This window comes from Miniopterus schreibersii, assembly GCF_964146895.1.
Source record: "Miniopterus schreibersii genome assembly, chromosome: 2".
Taxonomy (NCBI): Eukaryota; Metazoa; Chordata; class Mammalia; order Chiroptera; family Miniopteridae; genus Miniopterus; species Miniopterus schreibersii.
Window position 1 is genome coordinate 175,483,427 of NC_138102.1, and position 21,318 is coordinate 175,504,744.

General features: G+C 43.0%; 1 protein-coding gene across 4 annotated transcripts in view; it reads right to left on the reverse strand.

Moving 5' to 3' along the window:
* Positions 1-7,555: 7,555 nt before the first annotated feature.
* The window catches only part of SLC41A2 (solute carrier family 41 member 2), a 73,641-nt gene continuing 59,878 nt past the window's right edge, over positions 7,556-21,318 (reverse strand). For all 4 annotated transcript variants that reach the window (XM_081129544.1, XM_081129546.1, XM_081129543.1 and 1 more), the window contains exon 11: positions 7,556-10,912. In XM_081129544.1, coding sequence (XP_080985670.1) covers positions 10,727-10,912 — 186 coding nt within the window. In that variant the 3' untranslated portion in view covers positions 7,556-10,726. The remainder of the gene's footprint in view (positions 10,913-21,318) is intronic.

The following is a 21,318-nucleotide window of genomic DNA, read 5'->3' on the forward strand; positions in this document are numbered from 1 at the left end:
CCGTGCCTGGGCCTGGAGGGAGACTGCAGGCGGAACCCGATGCATCGCCTGGGACTTTGCAGGAACGCAACAGGCCAAGCCTCACACCGACCTGCCCAACCAGCACCTTCATCCTAGCACGCACCCCACCCCGCAACTTAAATGCAGGTCCGTTTTGGCAAAGCCCCGCTCTTAAGGCGCAGTTCTTAACCTGGCTGCGCTTTAGAATCACCTGGATGCCCGGCTGGCGTGGCTCAGTGGTTGCGCACCGACCTCTGATACAGGAGATCCTGGTTCGATTCCCGGTCAGGGCATGTGCCGGGGTTGTGGGCTCGATCCCCAGTAGGGGGCCTGCAGGAGGCGGCCAATCAATGACTCATCATTGATGTTTCTACCTGTTTCTCTCTCTCTCTCTCTCCCTCCCTCTCTCTGAAATCAATAAAGGCATATTAAAAAAAAAAAAAATGAGAATCACCTGGAGAGCTGGGAAAACATTTGGATGCTTGGGCCCCACCTTAAAGCAGCTAACTCAGGATCTCTGGTGCAGAGCCAGGCAGCAGCCTTTTATGAAGCTTCCAGGTGATTCTAATGGCCAGCTGGCGTTGAAAACCCTTGAGCAAAAGGGTCAGCCTGATTAGATTTCAGGAAAGCCTTTACCATGACTGCCTTCCTTGCGGATTCAAATATCTGTTCCTGCTCCATGGGCTTACCTACTTCTGGCTCTATTTTTCTATAAGTGACTCTTTGTCCAGTGATTGACAGGAGTTGATAAAGGGAAGGTGGACCGTCCAGCTCTGACACCTGCAAAGTCTGTGTCAAAGTGAAACGAGTGACAGGGAAAATCATGAAGGACCTTGGGAGCTGGGCAGAAAAGTCCATTTAATGCGGCGGGGAAAAAGAGAGTCATTGGAGATTGAAGAGAGGTGGGGAAGGATATGATGAGAGTTAGGATAAATTGGTAAACTGAATCTATCTAAAAGTACATATTTACCCGCTTAAAACCAAGCATCGAGATGATGACACTTAGGGGCATTCTTCTCAGGAAGCTACCTACCAAGGTGCTTCCCATTCAGATCCCCTCCGGAGCCGACATTAAAATCCAATCAAGTCTTGCTAATTACAGCCTCTAATGAATTGTGAGATTGCCTAATCCACAGTCCAGAGACTGTATCGTCAATAATGGGGTTAAACAGCCTCAATTACTTACATATGGCGTCTCACTTTGGTGTTAATTGTATCCATTAACCCGCACAGAACAGTTTCCAATTCCTGCAGGATGGTGACTCCTCCGGGCCACTAACCACATTTGCCTTTGCCCTGAAACTGTTCAGCCTCTGGATAAATAACAAAGACATCTAAATTTCTTCCTCATGTGAAATGCTTCATAATATCTTTGAATTAAACCTCAAAATCACCCCTATGGGTTTTTCCCCATCGCAAGGGTGACTGAAAGATATACACTAGAGAAAAGAGAACAGGCCTGCATCCTTCAGTTCCCCATGAAGAAGGACATTTGTCATTTGAGCTAGCAGTTTTGGGAGTCAAGATCTTCCCCAGCTAAGCAAGTCATCTCCACTTACCACACTAAATGGGCCCAAAATATTCCTAAATTTAACCCTTGACTTTGGCGGGCATCTACACTTAATAGACTTGAGGGCACCATCTTACTTCTGATGGTGCATTTGAACGGATGTGGTTGATATGGTCGAATCCAAAGGACGTCACACTCCAATTATTTGATCAGCAGTAGAACGTCACATGAGTAACTGAAGTTGTATTTAATATATATTCTTGCACACCAGGGCTTAAGTAGATACCGTGGTGTGTAATACTCAATAGAACAAGTTAGAATGTATTTTGCCCAATATATATCTGATAGAGGTTTTTGAAGCCTAGGAAATGCAATGAAGAGCTCTTGTCCCGTGTGCTCCTGGACTTTTCATGCAGAAGGTATCACTTGCTGAGCTTTAAAAAGATGCAGGAAATTTTTAAATCACTGTACTGTGACGATGTCAATCAACTTTATGTTGGCACTAAAGACAGTGACAGACGGTAGCCTGGGCAACGAAGAGACACCCTCTGTCCTAACCACTAGAGCCATTTGAATGCTTCAGCAGCAAATTTCATTGGAAAACCCTATTTGGAATACATCCTTTTGGAAGGCTAGGGTTGCTTTTTTGGTAGGATATATAACTTTAAAAATACAATAATAATACATATTCACTGCAGAAAATTTGAGAAATATAGAGAAGCATAAAGAGAAAAGAAAAGCATCTGCCCTAGCCCGTTTTGTTCAGTTGTTAGAGCTCTGGCCCATGGACTGAGGGGTCCTGGGTTCGATTCCGGCCAAGGGCACGTGCCTTGGTTGCAAGGCTCCATCCCCAGCCCTGGTCGGGGAGCATGCAGGAGGCAACCAATTGATGTGTCTCTCACATTGATGTTTCTCTCTCTCTCCCACTCTCTCTGAAAAGCAATGGAAAAAATATCCTCTAGTGAGGATTAAAAAGAAAAAATCATCTAAAATTTTACTATTAGATAAACATTGTTATAATTTGGTGTGTTTCCTTCCAATCTTCTGAAAATGCATAGTTATACAACACATATATTTCTTATCTTTCCTCCATCTCAAAGTCACTGAGTCCTGTGGTAGCCCCTGCTCTGTCTTCAGAGCATATCTGAGCTACCCTTAGGAAAGAGGAAAGTCGGGGCCTTTATCTGATGCCCCCAGTGTTCAGCGGTCCATGGTGAGGGGCCGGCCATGGCTCACCCAAGGCAGGGCAGGAGGCCAGCATCTCCAACGACCCTTTCTCTGAACCAGATGCACACTCCTTCCAAAGGAGATCAGAAGTCCTTTAATGAATGGTTCAGTGGTTGCTACAAAGTCATACTGAACTGGGGGGGCGGGGGCTGATTAGCTGCATCCCTCACATTAGGGCCAGGAGGTCGCTGGCCCCACAGCTGACTCTATTAGCAGGGTCTCGGCATCAGTGATCTTTCAGGCCCTCGGGTGGCTTTCATGTGGGGCGGTGAGAAATGCCAGCCAGGCCTTCAGGGCTGTGCCACATGGACCTCACTTGTACCTGAATTCTGCCCACTTCTCTCTTTCCCCGTGGTCTCCCCAGCCTGCTCCTTTCCCCTTGAGCACAGCGCCACTCACCCCTGTGGAAACAGCCAAGTCCTGCTCTTGTCTTGCACATTTCCCAGCCCGGAGGCTGCCTGCGGTGTTGCAGTTCCCATTGAGTCCATCAGGGGCAGCAGCGAGCACAGTCTCACTGCCCCTCGGGCTCCTGGGGTTGAAGGGAGGCCCTGGGGGTATGGATAGAGTTGAGTCCTGATGCTGTTTTTCTAAAATAAGATCTGAAATTACAGACCTGACCTTAGTGAGGGTTCTTTTCCTTCCTAAAGCATGTACTCCTCCTGACCTGGGTTGTATTAGTTTCCTTGCATTAATTTACCAGGAAAATTGATAAACCCAAGTGGCCTCTTTGTTTCTCTCTAATCCCTGGGGGGGGGGGGGGGGGGGGGTGGAAGGCAGTCCACAATAAGAGCAAACTGCATCTATCCTGATTTGTTTGTTTTTTCACTTTACTGTGAGAATTTCCCCCATGTCATTAAATGTTTTGGGGAAATATGACTATACATGATGATATGTATTTTATATAATATATATATTGCAAATTATGTATCCTAATTTTTAAAACCGTCTCTCTATTGTTGGACATCTAGTTGGTTTACAGTTTTTACTCATATTAGTAACTGCTGTGAATTTTCTCAGACCTGCTCACAGGTTATTTACTGTTAACTGCAAGTACCTCGTTTCGTCCTGTGAACTCTCCTCAGTGCTGAGGGGAGAAGTGGTTTCACAGGTGAACCTCACTCATGGTCTAGGTCAGCTTTCACTGGGGCCCATCAAACCTGTCTCTTTAAAATTAAGCGACGTGAAATCACCAGATCATGCCAAGTCCGATTAGCATCTGCCATGAGCTATTCTCTCCGTAAAGAGGCATCTCATGTGTTGTTAAAGTCAATTTCTGAAATGCCATTAATAGAAACCGTTAAGGCACCAGAGAATCAAAACACAAGAATGATTTTTTTTGAAAACACTTTGCAATGAATGCCTCATGCCTATTTATTCATAGCTACAGCAACGAAGTCCCTTATTCAAATGATGTCCTTTCAAGAGGACCTACGTATTTAAACTATCCTCCTGGTGCTCCTGGTGCTGATGGTACAGCATCCAATGCAAATCGTAGCATCAAGTGCAGGTTTGTGGGTCAGATACAAACAGCATACACGTGCCTGTCCCCAAGACCAAGGAGACCTAGGTCCCGAAGCTACCTGACTACCCCCTCGGGAGAGAAAAACTTCCGGAAATCACCATTAAAGGCTTTGGTTTTACCCACGTGGGACTTTATTATCTGCCCAGCCCCAGGCCCAGAGTTGCTCCGGGAATACAAGGTAACTGTTAGATTGAATCCGTTTGCTTTTCATTCCCAGGAGGTGGTCTGGAGCTGTTTCCAGTCACTGTTTTACTGATAGAAACTCTCATTTTGATATGAGGGGAAGAGAGATTCAGCCAAACTCAACCTAAGGGTATCTTGCTTCCTAAACAATCTAGAGGCAGCTGGAAAGTTACCACTGAAAAAATCATCCAAGTATTTCTTATGCACATTGTGTGCTGGCAGGGGTGGGGTTCTTTCCGGCTCTTATCGCTTTAAGTTATATAACTTTGCAACTTTTACTTCTGGAAGTGCCTGGTTATGGTATTGCATAAAGTCTGAAGCAAAGGTTGTTTTCTGAGCTATTCTTAGCAGCTGATAAAATGGCCTTTCAGGCCACCTTCCCTCTGATGTGCAGACTGGCTTGGTGTCACCCCAGAGGTGACAATCATTCCCTCTGCCTACTTCCTTTTGTTAGAGGAAGAGGCGATCCAATTACCATATGTCCCCTGCCCTTACTTGGCCTCAGCTGATTGGATGTCAGACCTGACATAAATCAGTTAGTTTTCTGCCCGGAGGAGTTGGAATTGGTGACTGAGTTGGCAAGCTGTATGGGGCTCTCTTTCTTGTGTCCCCCAAATAGCTTCAAGAGCATCAGCCTTCTGGGTAATGTCTTCCTTTAATATCCAATGAAGATTTAATAAAATGAGTAGAAAAGAGGAACTTACGTATTTGTCAATTGTCCAATAAATGCAAAGATTCTTCAGTGTCCAGGCACGGTCTTTTTGTGTGACTATCAACTGTGCCATTCCCTGCTAATTTTCCCCACCGATAGGCTACAGGTAGCAAAACTGTGATTACTTGCAATGCCCTGGCTCTTCAGAACCTATCTGTATTGAAACAGTCTATAGATTTTCTCGCCTCTGGGGTTCCCTACCACCATTTAGTTAATACTATTTCTATCGTTACTCATGTTACATCACCCATCTCAACCCCGGTGAGTAACTGGCTTCCAATTACTTTCCCAAAGGTTGTTACTGTGTTTTGTTTTGGGAGCCAAAAATGCTCATCTTACCCAAAAAGCACGTAGGAAAATTCTGATGTTAACTTTACCATTTGGAATTTTATAGTGTAAATGTAGACTAACACATCTCGGACCATGTCACCTCTTCAACTTCTAGGCTGTGGTTCCTGCATTGCTAGATGTGCTTTCCTTCAGTGTTCACAGCACGGTGACCAGGATTCCAACGCTAGTCAGGCCCCTGAAACTTCTAGGTCCATCTGTGCCTTCCTCGTAAAGCGCACTCACAGCAAGACCCCTTCTAAGCCAGAACCCCCACCCTTGAACTTGAATACCCTTGATATCTGATCACCTTCTTCATTCTGTGCTCCCCAAGCCATGTCTGATCACCCTGGGCTGTCATTAGCCAAGAGTCCAGGTAGCTGCTTTTTGCAGATGGAGACCATGCAGGATGTTTCAGGTTGGGACACCCTGCCTTGATGGCACTGCTGATCCTGGCTAGTGCCAGGTACCCAAGGAAGACTCAGAAATAAAATGTGAAGAATTCACTCTCAAGCAGGGGTGCGTGAACTGTTTTGTGTGCAGTGAGTCAGACAGTGAACACTTCAGGCGTTGCAGGCTATCTGGGCTCTTTCGCAGCTACTCAGTTCTGCCATCGTTGAGCCAAAGCAGCCAAAGACAGATGGAACCAAATGGTCATAGCTGCATTTGATAGAACTTTATTTACAGAAACAGGCAGTGAACTGGATTTGGGTCGTGGCTATATTCCAACCGCTGCCTGTGGCAAAGGGCCTGGGGCAGAGGCTTCCCTTGCCTGGATCTAATGTGGTAACAGTGGGACTGCAGGATCAAATGATAAACTCCTAATTCTGGGAGATGTGGGCAGGCTCCCCTCGACAGAGCTTTTATCATGGTAAACTTGCCATTCACCACCAGCAACTGTGTCTGATTCCCTACAGCCTTGCCGAAAGAATGTTTTATCCAATTTTGAATTTTTGCCAATTTGATAGTGAGAAATGGTATCTCAGTGTGATTTTAATTAGCATTTCTTTCCCTTTGAATAATACTGAGCATCTTTTTTCTTTTTAATGAACCATCTGTCTTTGGCTGTTTTATTACTTGGTTGTTGGCCCTTTTCTTCCTGATTTATATTCGTTCTTTACATATTAAGGAGATTAGCCCTTCACGCGTATTCTGCAGCAGTTGGAGATAGGAGTTTGTGTGTCCATTAGGCCCAATGGTTGAAACGTTGCTCAAATGTTTGCGGTACCCAGCAGTCACGCAAGCGGAGGTGTCCAGCAGGCATTTGGAAACATAAATCTGGAACTCAGGTGAGACGCCTGGACTAGAGAAATAAATTTGGGAATATCTGAAACAACGAGGTGGGTTAGGTCACCGAGGGCGAGTAGAGAAGAGGTAATAAAACCGAGCTGTGGGCCATTCCAACACTTAGAGATTGAGGAGGACCCAGCAGCGGGGCTGGGAAGGGGCTTCCAGGGGTGCAGAAAATAAAGCAAAAGGTGGACATTTTTGGAAGCTAAATGGAGAAAGCAGACTGTCGAATACTTTTAGAGACCGAGTAAGATGAGAATTCTTGTTGAGAGTTGATCCCTAGATTTGGCAACATGGAGACTGCTGGTGACCTCGACAGGAACACTTTCAGCTGAGTGGTGGGGACAAAAGCCTGATCCCCCAGAGAGAGAAGTGATTAGGGAAACAGCCGGCTGCTGGACAGTTGCGGGTTAACTTGATGTGTGAGATGATAAAAAGTCTGTGTGAGCAGCCACGTGTTTGTCACTAGCCGTATTCAGCGGCCCAATGGCGGGCAGAGCTCGGTGGCGAGCTGTCCCGAGCCTGAGCTGTGCAGAGCATGAAGGTGGAAGCTGAGGGTGTGTGCGTTGCTGGGCCCAGGAATCCAAGCTGGAAGTGAGGAGACTGCTAAAAACAGTGACAAAGAGGTCAAGCGGTGGACTGTATGTCTAGGTACGGTCAAAGCCAATGTATTAGACTCATAAACACAGCATGCATACACAGGTCACCCAGTCTCTTCGAGGTGAGTCCTACACAGGCTCGAAGTCCATCTGATTCATCAAAAAACACATACAACAAGGCTGGGTAAATATTTCTTCAATTTTATTCCTATTTGAGTTTACAACAATTCAAGAATGGGAGATGCCCATTGTAAATGGATAGACTATAAGACCACAGATGTATCATACGGCAAGGAAGCCCAATACTGACTTTTTAAAATGTACTTCATTTGGCTACATCACTGGTAGTCTATGATGTGGAATTTTTTATGTCTTCCAAAAGATACATTACCCTACTAAGTTCATGTTCTAAGAAACGATTTTTTAAAGAAAAAATGATTGGTGGCCAAGATTGAAAATTAGGTTTTTTAAAAATTATCTGTGTGCAAATAAAGTGCCTGGTAGATTAGTGAAAGCAGGAAGCTTGGAAAGCAGGAGTTTTTATATTGGATAAAAATAAATACTGTGAATTCACATTATTTTAAGACTGATAATAAATGGGTTTTGTGGGTAAAGAAGTCATGTTATCAGTTGCACACTTATGGAAAGGCTTTCAAAAGAACAGTAAAATTTTTTAGAGGAATCTACATCCCTCTTATAAATGAATTCAGTTAATCGATGACTGATTTTTCCGTGTCTTTATTTTTTTCTTATTACATGCCTTTTAGACATTTTGTTGCTGTCACCAAGATGGGGAAAGGAGACATAACTCAAACCAGTCATCCTAGTTATTTATGAGCATCCTTGGAGAACAGCTGGATCTGGGAAGGGTGGTGGCAATGAAATGTTCTATGAAATAAGGCATGTTCTTTATTCTGATGTTTTCATTTATCTGTGTTTTCCTGGGTCTTAGAACATGAATCATTCACAGTTGGCTATATTTACCATCCAGATATATCAGTGGTTTCCCTGTCTGAAATCTAAAAGCAGCAGCAACACTCTATTCTACTTCAGATAATCCTGTTTCTCCAGTTGCTCTCCTCTCGGGTAACTAGTTAGGTACTCCTGGTGTATTTGGGGGGGTCACAGAAGGAGCACTGGCTTAGGAGATCAAACACCTAGTCTTTAGTCACAATTTGGTCACTTTGCAGCAGTGCAACCTGTAAAATGTAATTTTCTGAGTTTCAGTTTCTTTTGCTATAATATGGAGAAAGATCTACCTGACCTATTTCACAGGTTCTGTGGGGAATACTAAATAATACAGTGTATTTGAATGTGCTTTAGGTTATATAATGCACTAAAGTTGATAAATGCTTTAAAAACGTGGTTTGCTGGCCCTGGACGGTGTGGCTCAGTTGGTTGGAGCGCCATCCCATGCACCCATAGGTGACGGGCTCATTTCTCAGTCAGGGCACATCCCCAGGTTGTGGGTTTGACCTGCAGTTGGAGCACGTGCAGGAGGCAACCGATGTTTCTCTCGCACATTGATGTTTCTCTCCACCTCTCTCTCAAATCAATTTTTTACAATGTGGTTTGCTGTGCACTATTTTATGTTAAAAAAAATCAAAATAGAAATCATTGGGAAATATAAATGCTTATGAATCATATGGCCCAAAAGCAAACAAGTAATTTACAAATACTTTACAATAAACTCAAATAAATTATTTATGGATTTTTAAATTAAAAAATCTTTGCAGATAAATAGTCATCAATTTAACTTAATCATTCTTTCTTTCATAAGAATGCTCACTATGTGACATTATAACTCTCCAAAGGAGAAATTCTATAATTCGTTCAGTTCTCTGCCTCAGAAGCTTCATTACAAGGCAGAAGAATGGAATAATTAAAGTTATAAAATAAGCAAAAATATATAACTCTAAACCACAGTCCCCTTATTTTAAAGAGCTTAATAGGAACACTTCCCCAGTATTTGTATAAATGACCTACTATTTATACAATATTTAACACTAACTCACAACTTAAACCATGACGATGGAAGCTGATGTGCATTTTTCTTCCCTTGTCAATTAAATCATTAAGTATTTGATGGTCTTAAAAATGAACTATATGTGATATAAAAATGCTTACCTATTGGGTAACTAAGGTGTGTGCTGGCCAAGCGTCTAGAACCTAGAGCAGCGTTTAGAAGCTACCTGACACAGCAGGGTACCTGATAGAGCCTGTGGAAATGAGCCCATGTGAACAGATGACATAAATGTTCAGGCACGAGCAACCGCCGAGGTAACCCGCCAACTTCCCTCTTAGAATGGGGAACCCAAACGTCTCCATCGACTTCAGAAGAACGAATGAATGACTTGCCCATTCTAAATCTTATGTTACATTAAGTGGTGCAGTTGTTTTTAATAAGAAGAAACTATTATAATGTAGGTAAGAAATACTAAGTTCTGGGCAGTAACAAAATTTTTGGACCAAATGACCAAAGTATATCAATAAAATGTGTTTAAGAATAACTATATAATGCTAATATTCTAACGGCACTATGATCTTTGCTACCAACAAGCCAAGATTCAGCTCTCCATCGAAAGTTTCTTCATCTCTATCACACACACACACTTTCTCACACGTCTTGTCTCTACAAACGCAGCTCGGGTTATCTCCGGTTCTTGACTATTAAGTCTTCTGAGAAAGATCAACATTCTTTCCACAAATCGATGACCAAAAATGACCCACTGCTTTCATTAAAGATCTCTCAAGGTCATGATAGTGTTTCAAGGGCAGCCTGCCAAGGGCTCTGAGAGATGAAATGAAATTAGCATTGGCACAAGGAAATTCATAGCAGCACGTCAACGTGAATCTATCTTATGCTCAGGAGAACATATTTAGGTCAGGTCAGGAGCCAATAACTGGCAAATTTATCCTCAGCTAGCAGAGAGGCGGGTGCAGTGGAAACTATTACAAGCTTGCTTGGGCCCCTTTCATTTTATGGTGTTCGATGCAGTAGGTGTGACACATCTGTGCAACAAGAAAGGCTAAACTAGAACTCTCTAAACTGGCATTATAAGTTAAACAATAATTAAGTACATTTCTGCTATGTCTGTGGTTTTAAAGTTATTCATTGTAAACATCCTATATTCTTTTCTATTTAGTTAATTTCAGAGTTTGAGCTTGTATCTATGTCTATGTGAAATTAGCATAAATACTGTTCATTCTGGTTTCAACACAAATTCCTTTAAAAAATGTTAAGGCCATTTAATTGGATCGGGACCAACCGCAGAGAACCCTGACAGAAGTCAAGCCCGTGGTGGTTTATCTTGTGTTTTCCTTCTTGGTAACTTGAGAGCAGTCTGTAGGACTTATTAGTCGCCAACATCTCCATCTCGATCTCCGATAAGCCAGAGGAAATGAAAGCTTAAGGCCAACAACGCTGTCCCGAGCAGGTCGCCCAGTGCCGTTAGGTAGGGGATGGAGAAGCTGTCCGGGTCCTTGCCTTTCCTCCAGAAGTGCCGGACCATCCAGTCGGCGATCCACAGCAAGGTGAACACCTGCAAGAGAGCACAGGGATCACTGCAGGGATCACGCTGTCGCCTGGACGCGGACGGACGGCTACACATCCGCTCTCTGAAAGTGACCGGCGCGTCTAGGGATCAGGCCGGGAGAGGAGAAACATTTAATGACGGGAAGGTGTTCTTTTCCCGGCAAAAAATGTCATGCATCTTTGCAAGAAAGCTGTTCCTCGCCATTTCACATGGATCTTCTCATTTTCTCCTAGCCCCCCAATAGCCACAGCCACCCTTACAGCGAACAGTAAGCTGCGCCCGCCAAACCGCTGCAATGTTTCGGCTCCTTCCATAGGCTGACCCTGTGGCGAAGGGAGAGGTACACGAAGGAGGGTAAAAAATTAAAACTGGGAATCATTTAACATTCAATATGCAGATACAGCAACTGAAATAAAGACGGAGAACGGACCGTTTATTTACTAATTAGAAGGCCACTGGTGGCTCGCCGAGGAAAATTTCAGTGCAACGGTGAGAAGAGTGCACAGAAGGTAAGCGCGCTGAGGAACCACCTGTCTATATAGACACGGATACAGACAGTTAAATATTTTAAAGGGCTATTCAAATACTAAGACAGTGTGTGTATTTTCTAGGGTATCAGGAATACAGGGGTGAGCAAAGAAGGCTTACAGTTGTGAGCTTATGCAAATAAACAGCTTATTCTTGTACTACTATTTATTAATTATTGTATTATTTATTTGTATCACAACTGTAAACCGAGACCTTTGTGATGCTTTGAGTTTGGGGATCAGATAAATGGGGATTTTTTTATGCATTTAGATTAGGAGGATTATGTAATTTTCAAACTCCTGAAGGGTTAAAAGAGACTTGGGTTTGCCCGGCCTGTGTGGCTCAGCGGTTGAGCACTGACCAGGAGATCGCAGGTCGATTCACGCTCAGGGCACATGCCCGGGTTGCGGGCTCGATCCCCAGTGGGGGGCGTGCAGGAGGCAGCCGATCAATGACTCTCTCATCATTGATGTTTCTCTCTCTCTCTCCCTCTCCCTTCCTCTCTCTGAAATCAGTCAAGATGTATTTAAAGAAAAGGCAGGGGGAGGACTTGGGATTAGAGAGGTTAATGCCCATGGTTTTGGACAAGCTGGTGAGTGCAGCGTAGTGATTAAGGGCACTTTTCTATCACTCACTAGCTGACTGTAGACAAGTCACTTCTCTGACTCTATTTCTCGGAATGGATGTTAGAGATAATAATAGTACCTACCTCATGAAAATGGTGTAGGGATTAAATAGACTCAATAATTTAGTGCCTGGAACACAAACTATCCACAGTGTCTGCTGTTAGCAGATTTTAACAGGGTCGCTGCTATTCCCATCTGTGGCCTCTCAGACACTGGGCACACTTGGTGCAGGAGGAAGCCCACTCGAGGTCGAGTCTCCGCCCAGGGTCTACTACCTTTCATGGACACACAGACCATGAAGGGGAGGCAGCTGCCTTGGGCTCGAAACCTCCAAGTGCCGTAGTTTAGCTCTGACACCTTTATAGGAAGGGAAGTGTCTCGTCCACACAGAGGGACACACACCCGGTCCAGAGGAGTGAACTCCAGAGGCCTTGGACATCTGTCAGACAAAGAGGTTGTACTTCAAGTCCTATTTTTTTCCCACATGAGGCTGATTCATCCTCAGTGTTTTACTGGCAAAGGCTGTTCTGGAATGGTAAGATTTCATCAGGGCCATCTCCTTCGCGCGAGGGAGCACGGACTGTCAGAAAGAATCCTGGACTTGGAGTTCTGGCTTCCAGTCCTGCCACCTGTCAGCTACGTGCCTCGGGGCAGGCTTCCTGCTCCTCTGAGCCTCCGTGTCCCCACGCGAAGAAAGCAAAGCCACAGGGCCTGAATGCGCCCCGCAGGAGGAGGGAGAGGGCGAGAGGCGGCACGGAGAGCGACGGGGACCTGCCACAGCGCCTGCCACAGCGACCGGCTCACGAAGGAGACACTCAGCACCTGGCTGAATGCACGGGACGGAGCTGGAGACGGGTCACAGACACTCCTCTCCAAACAAGGGCTGTCCGTCCGGGCAGGAGGGTGGGAGACGCCGCGGCCAGAAGGCTCTGCTCTGCAGGGAAGGGTTTGCACCAACACGGCCGCCGAGGGCAGAGTTAAGGCGAAAGGCTGACGGCGCCAAGAGGCAGAACCTCAAAAGCAAAGCACGATCTGGGCCATTGAAACACGGGACAGGTTACGGAGAAAACTCTGTACGACTGGAGCACTCGGGGATTCAATAAAGAAATCTGCTGAGTGGGCCACGTGTGCAGGGGGAAACCGTTTCAAGAGTATGAGGCTAGATTTCTACAAGATCGGCAAAAATCTAAACACACACACACAGGTATTATAATATGGCATGTTGTGTATTAGTAACATGTAAATATGCTCTATAAAGAAGCTCATATCTTATATATCACACATAGTGATGCATATTCACGAATTCCTTGTATGACGTCTACACTGACTGGGAGATTCGTCTACAGCAGGGGTTGGCCAACTAGAGCCCACGGGCCAAATTCAACCTGCTGTCTGTTTTTATAAATAAAACCTTACTGGGACACAAGTCTATCCACTTGCTTCCTTACTGTCTCTTTAGCCTACTTAGTCCTCAGAGGATTCCTGTGAAACAGGTGCTATCACTGTCCCCAGTGTTCGTCTGGAGGCATCGGCCCAGGGAGCTGAGTGCGCTGCTGTGGCACTACAGGGACAGGACTCTGCCGCTGTGACAGAGACCAGTGGTCCACAGAACCTGAGGGAGTTACTATCACCCAGGGGAGCAATGCCCTCCAAATCCTGAGAGAAAAGTGTTTCCAATCTATAATTCTATGCCCAACTTATCAGCCAACTGGGGAAGCTACACTAAAAGCATTTTAAGACATGCATGCGCTCAGAAAGTTTTCTCCATGTTCTCTTTCTGTGGAACTTTCTCTAACATGTGTGGATGCAAAACGAGGGAGGGAACCAAGAAAGAGAGAGAACCGGGACCCAGGAAACAGAAGAGCCAGCCTAAGAGCAGAGGGCAGCCCAGGAGTGTGCGGCGGGCAGAGCAGGGGCCAGGCCCAGGGGGCAGAGTGCTCTGCAATGAGGCGGACTGGCAAAGCATCTGATATAATACGGTTAGAATCAGACCTAAGGGCAAACACGACTTATAGGTATGTGAAAGCTATGATGGACACCTGGGGAAAAATTAAGCTTAGGCACATAGAAAACTGCAAGTGGTAAAAAAATAGGGTGATTATCGCCAGAAAAAAATTAAAAACAGATAAAATAAACTGGGAATACACTAGTTGGCTCTGTGCTAAATGATATTCGCAGCCACAGAATATAAACGATAGTTGTTTATTAGGTAAGAATTGAGCCGGGAAAATGAGTCTCGGGTGAGACAGCTCCACCGTCACCACTGTAACTGACAGTCCACAGGTAACCTCCTGAACTGATAAAACAAAATGAGCACCCAAGTAAGATAGGGAGATAGGTAAAAGAAGAAATAGCTAAAGGAGCTCTGGAGGACTTTCAGTATCCAGTGTTTTATACACACACACAAAAAGTGTCCTTTTAATATCTTTTTCAAAATGTGACCCATAGATGGGTTATAAAATCATTTAATGTAACTGGTCTTTTTAAAAAAAAAAAAAAAATTTCAATTTTTATTTTAGTTTTTAATTGGCTTTTAGAGAGAGAGGAAGGGAAAGAGAGAGAGAGAAACATCAATGTGAGAGGGAAACATCAACCGGCTGCCTCCTGCATGCTCCTTCCTGGGGATCAAGTCTGCAACCCGGGCACGTGCCCCGAGCGGGAATTGAACCAGGAACCTTTCAGTGCCTGGCATGACGCCCAACCAACTGAGCCACACCGGCCAGTGTGTAACTGGTCTTTTATAAAAAAATGTAATAAAACAGGATAGAATGGAATAGAATAGAAAGTATTAGCACATACAGCACACAGCAAGGATATTTCATAAAACGTTTGGCTATGAAGTTACATATAAATAAAATACACAAACGTGTGCTTTGTTTTCAATGTAAACATATTTCTTACTGAGGGTTGTGGTCAAAGACATTTGAAAGCTACTGATTTAACACCTGCATCTTACATGTTAGGGATTCACATGTAAATCACTGGGAGGGGGAAACCCTGCCTTCTTTCTATTTGATTCCTTGGTTTCTAACAAAAAACTTGTGTGATAAGCCTGAAGTAAGTGGTTGTTGTTGAAAGCGCTCTACCTCTAAATAACTGTGTTACTGTCAACAAGTGAAGAAACCTCTAAATCTCAGTTCCCTCATCTCTAAAATGAGATTACCGTTTCCTACCTCCTGGGCTGGGTGCAGAAATGAAATGAGGTAACATACAGAAAGGGTTAGGCAAATGTTTGCTGTAGAGTAAGTACTCAATAGACCAGTGCCACCATCACTCTTCACTGAGTATGTTAAAAATTTACGACCTTTACTTAAGGAATAGAGAGAATGACTTTTCCCCATCCTGAGCCTCAGTTTGGGCTTCTTTAAAACGGATGAATTTACGACTTCACAGTTCGTTCCAGCTCTAAAGTACAAAGACAAGCCATCTGTGGTCGTAAACTACGCAGTGATTGCTGGATTACCTTCGAGTTTCCTCCTGAACTCCTCTCACATTCCTGTTCTAGGAAGGAGATTTAGTTTTCATTTCTCATGCAATTTCTTCTTGATGGTATTGTGATGATTCAAAGTTCAAGGCGGCTTAAATTAAATTTTTTTTTTTTTTTTTTGCAGATTAACCAAGGACAGCAGTGTTTCCTTGGAACACTGTGTAGAATGAATTATTAAAATCGCATTAAGTATCAGATACTTCTTAATGCAACCTGTTTTATTTTAAAACTAAACGATTATTTCAGAAATGCATGCTTTTCACTGTGAAAATACATCAAAAATCAAATTAAGGGTAAACTGTGTTTTCATGTCATCTGTTTGTTTTTTATGAAACGTATAACTTTTTAAAGGTAAATATACCTTCTAGAAGGGCAATTTTGTAGCCCCACCTACTTATGCACATTCTGGATGTGTTACTTGGAATTTAAATAAGCATATAAAGTACAAGAATATATATTTGCTTTGGACAATAGTGGTTCCCTCGCCAGCTCCTCCTCTGAGCTAGAATGAACTGCCCATGTGCTAGCATCCCCTGCGTGCCCCAATGCCAGTAACAAACAGCCCTGTGTACTGTGTGAAGGAAGATGACTTCTTTAGGAGAGGAATGCTGAGAAATGTGATATAAATAAACACCAGGAAAAGCTCATTAGTACAGTTCTTCCCAACCCCTAACTTACAAAGGCTGAATTCATTTCCCCTATAAAAAAATATGCTTCTCTAATCCAGTTTCCAGACTGGAAACTTTACACATTAAAATCTAATATTTAAATGTTTGCTAAAAAGAATTTAGGATTACAACAGGAAGTCAATCTACTCCTGACAAAAACATCTTTTCTTTGGTCCGAACTCTATTTGCGAGGTGGCAGATGGGGAGAAGGTGGGACAAGAAGGCACCTTATTCTGGGAGGAGCCCATAATATTCACAAACTTCCCAAGGAATTGACGGCACACAAATAGTTAAGACCTTCTGTCTAAAAGAAACTCTCAGAATGTGTTCAAAGTGACATACACAGCAATACTCATAGCCTTGATTTTTAATAACAAAACACTGCAAACAACCTAAAAGTTCCACTCAAAGAAGGATGGCGAAATAAATTATGGAATATTCACAGAACAGAATATTATATTGCAGTAAAATAGGTGAACAGCACTAATACATAAAAACAAATCTGTAAAGTACATGATTTTCTAACCACTTTGCTGTAAACCTGAAACTAATACAGGATAATACTGAATGTAAACTGCAATTAAAAAATTTTTTTAATTTGAGAAAAGAATGAATCTCAAACATAACACTGAATAAAATAAGAAAGTCACTTGAACACATATTCACTATGATTCCATTTTTATAACTTTCAAATCCATGCAAAACTAAAAAACATAACTTTTATGTTTTTTAAACATAAAAAATATATGCAGTGAAATGACAAGAAAAAGCAAAGGCTCATCAGCGAAACAATTCAAGATCAATAAAAAAGCGACCTGTGTGCCCCGCTTTGCTCTTGGAGGAGAAAGGGGCACCCAGGCGGCTTTGAAAGGTGCAGGCACTGCAGGGGTGCTTCTCAGGCCGGCTGATGAGCGTGCCAGTGTTCACGGCACTATCAGTCTTTGCAGCTCGTGCGTGTCACTGCTGTAAACTGCTAGAAAATGGAGCTGCCTGAAACTTTCAACGGCTTGTAGAATGAAAACTCAGAAGTACAGCTGTCAGCTCCTTTGACATAATGTAAACAACTCCCGAAAAGAAAACACACTTTAAATGGGAGGGAAAAGGCAGGAGGTAAGACAGAACTGAGAGGGTTGAAACCTAGAAAATAGATCTTTTCTAACATAGAAGGGTCTAAGGTCCTTGGTTAGACACAGAATATGGAGAAGAGCGGACGACAGAGTTGGATGCACAAAAGGAAGGCGCTTAATTAATCGAACTAATAACTCAGAAAAAGGCAGCTCTGAGAAGTGACAAGTGTGGAAGCCCAGACCTAACTTGCCCTTCCACAGGGTTTGAGATACAGTATCACATAAGGATTCACAAACATATCTAACCGCTGCTGCCGAAATGTTTAGCACGCTCAGAACTCTATGTTAAGAGTAGAGACTGGCCCGGCCGGCGTGGCTCAGCGGCTGAGCATCGACCTGGGACCCAGGAGATGGAGGTTCGAGTCCCTGTCAGGGCCCCGGCCGGGGTTGCGGGCTTGATCCCCGGCAGGGGGCGAGCAGGAGGCAACTCCCATCACTGATGTTTCTCTCTCCCTCTCCCTTCCTCATCAATTAAAAATATATATATTTTTAAAAAGAGTAGAGAATAAAAGGATGTTGATTTGGCAGGAATCATGGACAGAAACACATCTATGTTAGACTTGGTTATTCAGCATATCTATACCTGTAAAAATACAAATGCTCATATAAATAAACTCAAACCTACATAAAGAAGAGACTTTGCTGTTTGAAAGAATGGTAGCCCGGCCGGGCCTGGCTCAGCGGTTGAGCATCGACCTATGGTCCAGGCGATCGGGGTTCGATTCCCGGTCAGGGCACATACCTGGATTTCGGGCTTGATCAATGACTCTCTCATCATTGATGTTTCTCTCTCTCTCTCTCCCTCTCCTTTCCTTTCTCTGAAATCAATAAAGATATATTTAAAAAATAAAAATAAAAAAAATAAAAGAATGGTAAATGATTTCTTAAGACTAAAATTTAAAAAATATTAAGGCTCAAAAGAAGAATAGCATAAGAATAGACATACAATCTATGTAGATTATATATAATCTATGTAGATTTATTCTACAGAATAAAATGTAGAAAAAAGATACTAATATCATTCAATAGGGGAAACGATAGTTTTCCCAATAAATGGCGCCAGAATGATAGGTAGTCATATGGAAAAATATGAACCTCAATCTGTATCTTGTGCCACATACAAAAATTAATTCAAAATAGATCAGAGATCCAAATAAAAGCTAAATCTAAGAGAATCTAAAAGAAAATCACCCCTCACAACCTAGGTATAAGCCAAGGTTTCTTAGGGCACAAAAAGCACTAACTATAATAAAAAAAATCGATAACCTGAACTTCATTAAAATTGAAACTCCTGCTCTTAAAATATATGGTTAAGAACATGAAAGGCAATGCACAGACTGGGAGAAAATATTTCCACTACATATATCTGACAAAGGACTTGTATCCAGAATGTATAAAGAACACTTACAACTCAATAAGTCAACTGAATTTTTAAAAAATGGACTTAAATTTTGAACTTCACAAAAGAAAACAAGAATGGCCAATTAACCCATAAAAAGACACTAAATATTAAATTAGTCATCAGGTAAGTGTAAATTAGGATCACCATAAGACATCACCTTTACACTCACTGGAATAATATAAAGCTAAATATCCATTTTATAAATATATACTGTACCAGGCATGGGCTGGATGTTGAATCTATCAAGATGAAAAACATAATCCCTGAATGAGCCTGAACTAGCAAGATCCTCCGCTATCCTCTGGAAAAAGATGGAAGGGACCTTAGCAGAGCTGGGAAGTAAGAGCATTAGAGAACCCAGACTGAGGTTCTCCAGAGCACGTCCAGAAACAGACGCTCCATGGGAGCTGACTGTTCATCCAAGATTCCCAGAACAAGGAGATGACCACCCGAGGAGACAGCTTCCACCCAAGACCATCAAAATAATAGTTCTAGTTATAGATAACAGAATGGTTTCAGACTTCCTTTTGGCCAACCAAAGCCACTGCTAACACTTCATGTTACAACTGAATTGACATTACAGATAAAATAAAACAATGTATGTTTAAGTTAAAACACAAGGCAGCCAGACTACCAAGGGGATCACTGGGACTTGTTTTCTTGGTCACGCTGGAAAAATCTTAGGTTATGGTTATGGCAGTGAAGTCCCTTCTTATAATACTTTTAATTCTTCTTGTTTGTCTCATAGTCATCTAATGTTTATTGTGCAGTGTTTCAAATGCTTCAACACGGCCACTGTCCTGGCAGATGTTTCAATAAATGATTCAAAAACAAAACAAAAAATGAAATTCTGTTGAATGACAAACTGAAGATCAGATTTTCCCAAGCGAAACCCATTTTCAAGATGAATCAACAACAGAAGTGAAGGTCTGGGCGGTCCTTAATGACATCTTCCTGCAGCTTGGACCACATGAACAACAAAAGCTGAGACCGACAATGCAAAAGTTCTCACACTCCTGGGAAAAGACTGTTCTTTAGCCATGGACACAAGAGCCACCAGGACTGGTTTTATATTCATCCAATCAACAGACAACTTGCCTTACTGAACACGTTTTAGAAGCCAGCCCATCAATCAATGATGGTTTTTGCTTCTGAAGTAGCCAGTTAGGAACAAATCCAGTTCAATAAATACATCTCTGAGGACCAACGGAACAACAGTAGTCACAGCCAAGTAACCAAACTTCTACAGATGACACCAACCTACTCCAGCGTTAGAGCATCTGCCGACCCCCGAGCTCCACCCTTTGCTCAAACCCTCTAGAAGGTCAGTGCTTTGCTCTGCTGGAGAGAGTTTGCCTGATCCCAGAATAACTCCCTTATAACAACAATAAATTCAACTTTTTGTCTTTTTGCTCCTGATACTGAATGATGGTCTCATCATTCTCTGACATCTTTAAACATCCCTTTTAATGAACGCAAAAATTTCTTGCTTTAATACATTTTCCTAGTGGGCATGAAAATAATTTAGATTAGCTCTGCTATTCAGAACTAACATGGATATTTGGCTTTAAAGTTAAAGGGCGGTATGGCGCTAAACATTTATTTTTAAAAATAACTAGAAATTTTTAATTATGGAATCATTCAGGTCAGTATTTTGGGGGTGAATATTCTGGGGTCACAATCAACCAAGATTTTACTCTGAAATAAATGTGAGGAATGGTTTTTAGGCTTTTCAGTCAGTGCTTTCACAGAGCTATGCTGCAAGCTTTCTTTGCAGATGGTGTGAAAGTTCCTCTAAGCCGTGTCTGCAGCCTCAGCAGGGCTCGGCGATGTCCTAACCAGAACATTAGAGAGAGACGGCTCAGCTTCTCTGGTCCTGTCTTCTTATGAGACCCGACAGGACTGAAACGAGCCCTGTTCCTCAGTGACTCGCTGCACAGGGGTCCAGGACGCAGTGCCGCTAATGAGGCAGGCAGTCGTTTCATCTTCTGCACAGAGCTGGCCGGCGGCCCAAGCACACCTATCTCGAGAATTAATCATAAATACGAATTCAGGAAGCCGTCCCAATTTTAAGACCCTACGACCTAAGCTATAATAGCGTAATCACACTATCGTATCACAAAAATGCAATCACGCGGCTAAAAAGGAATCTCAAAAATTCACCTAGTTTTCCATTTCCTACCTTAAGGTAACCATATGAATAAACTCCCCAAGTTAAAATAGATATTTTTACAAATAGAAAAAAAAATTACTGGAACTGTAGACCCTCCCCTCACTTTTCCTTTCTGATTCTCCTCACACATTTCTTTCAACCCAAGCTAACAGACAGAAACCCGTTAGGAGACAGCAGAACAGGCACACAGAAAGACTAAAGAGCCCTGCCTTCCAGGTGGAACCTGTGGATTGAAATCCGGAGGCGTGGAAAAAACGTGACTCGGGCCAGGCAAGCTGATAAAGTGCCCTAGTTGGCCAGCTCTTTCCTTTGAGATGCCATCTGGGACTAGGGTTTGCCTAAGTATCAACATATAAAAGACAAAACCACACCATTTAATTAGGACCTACTATGTGCCAGGT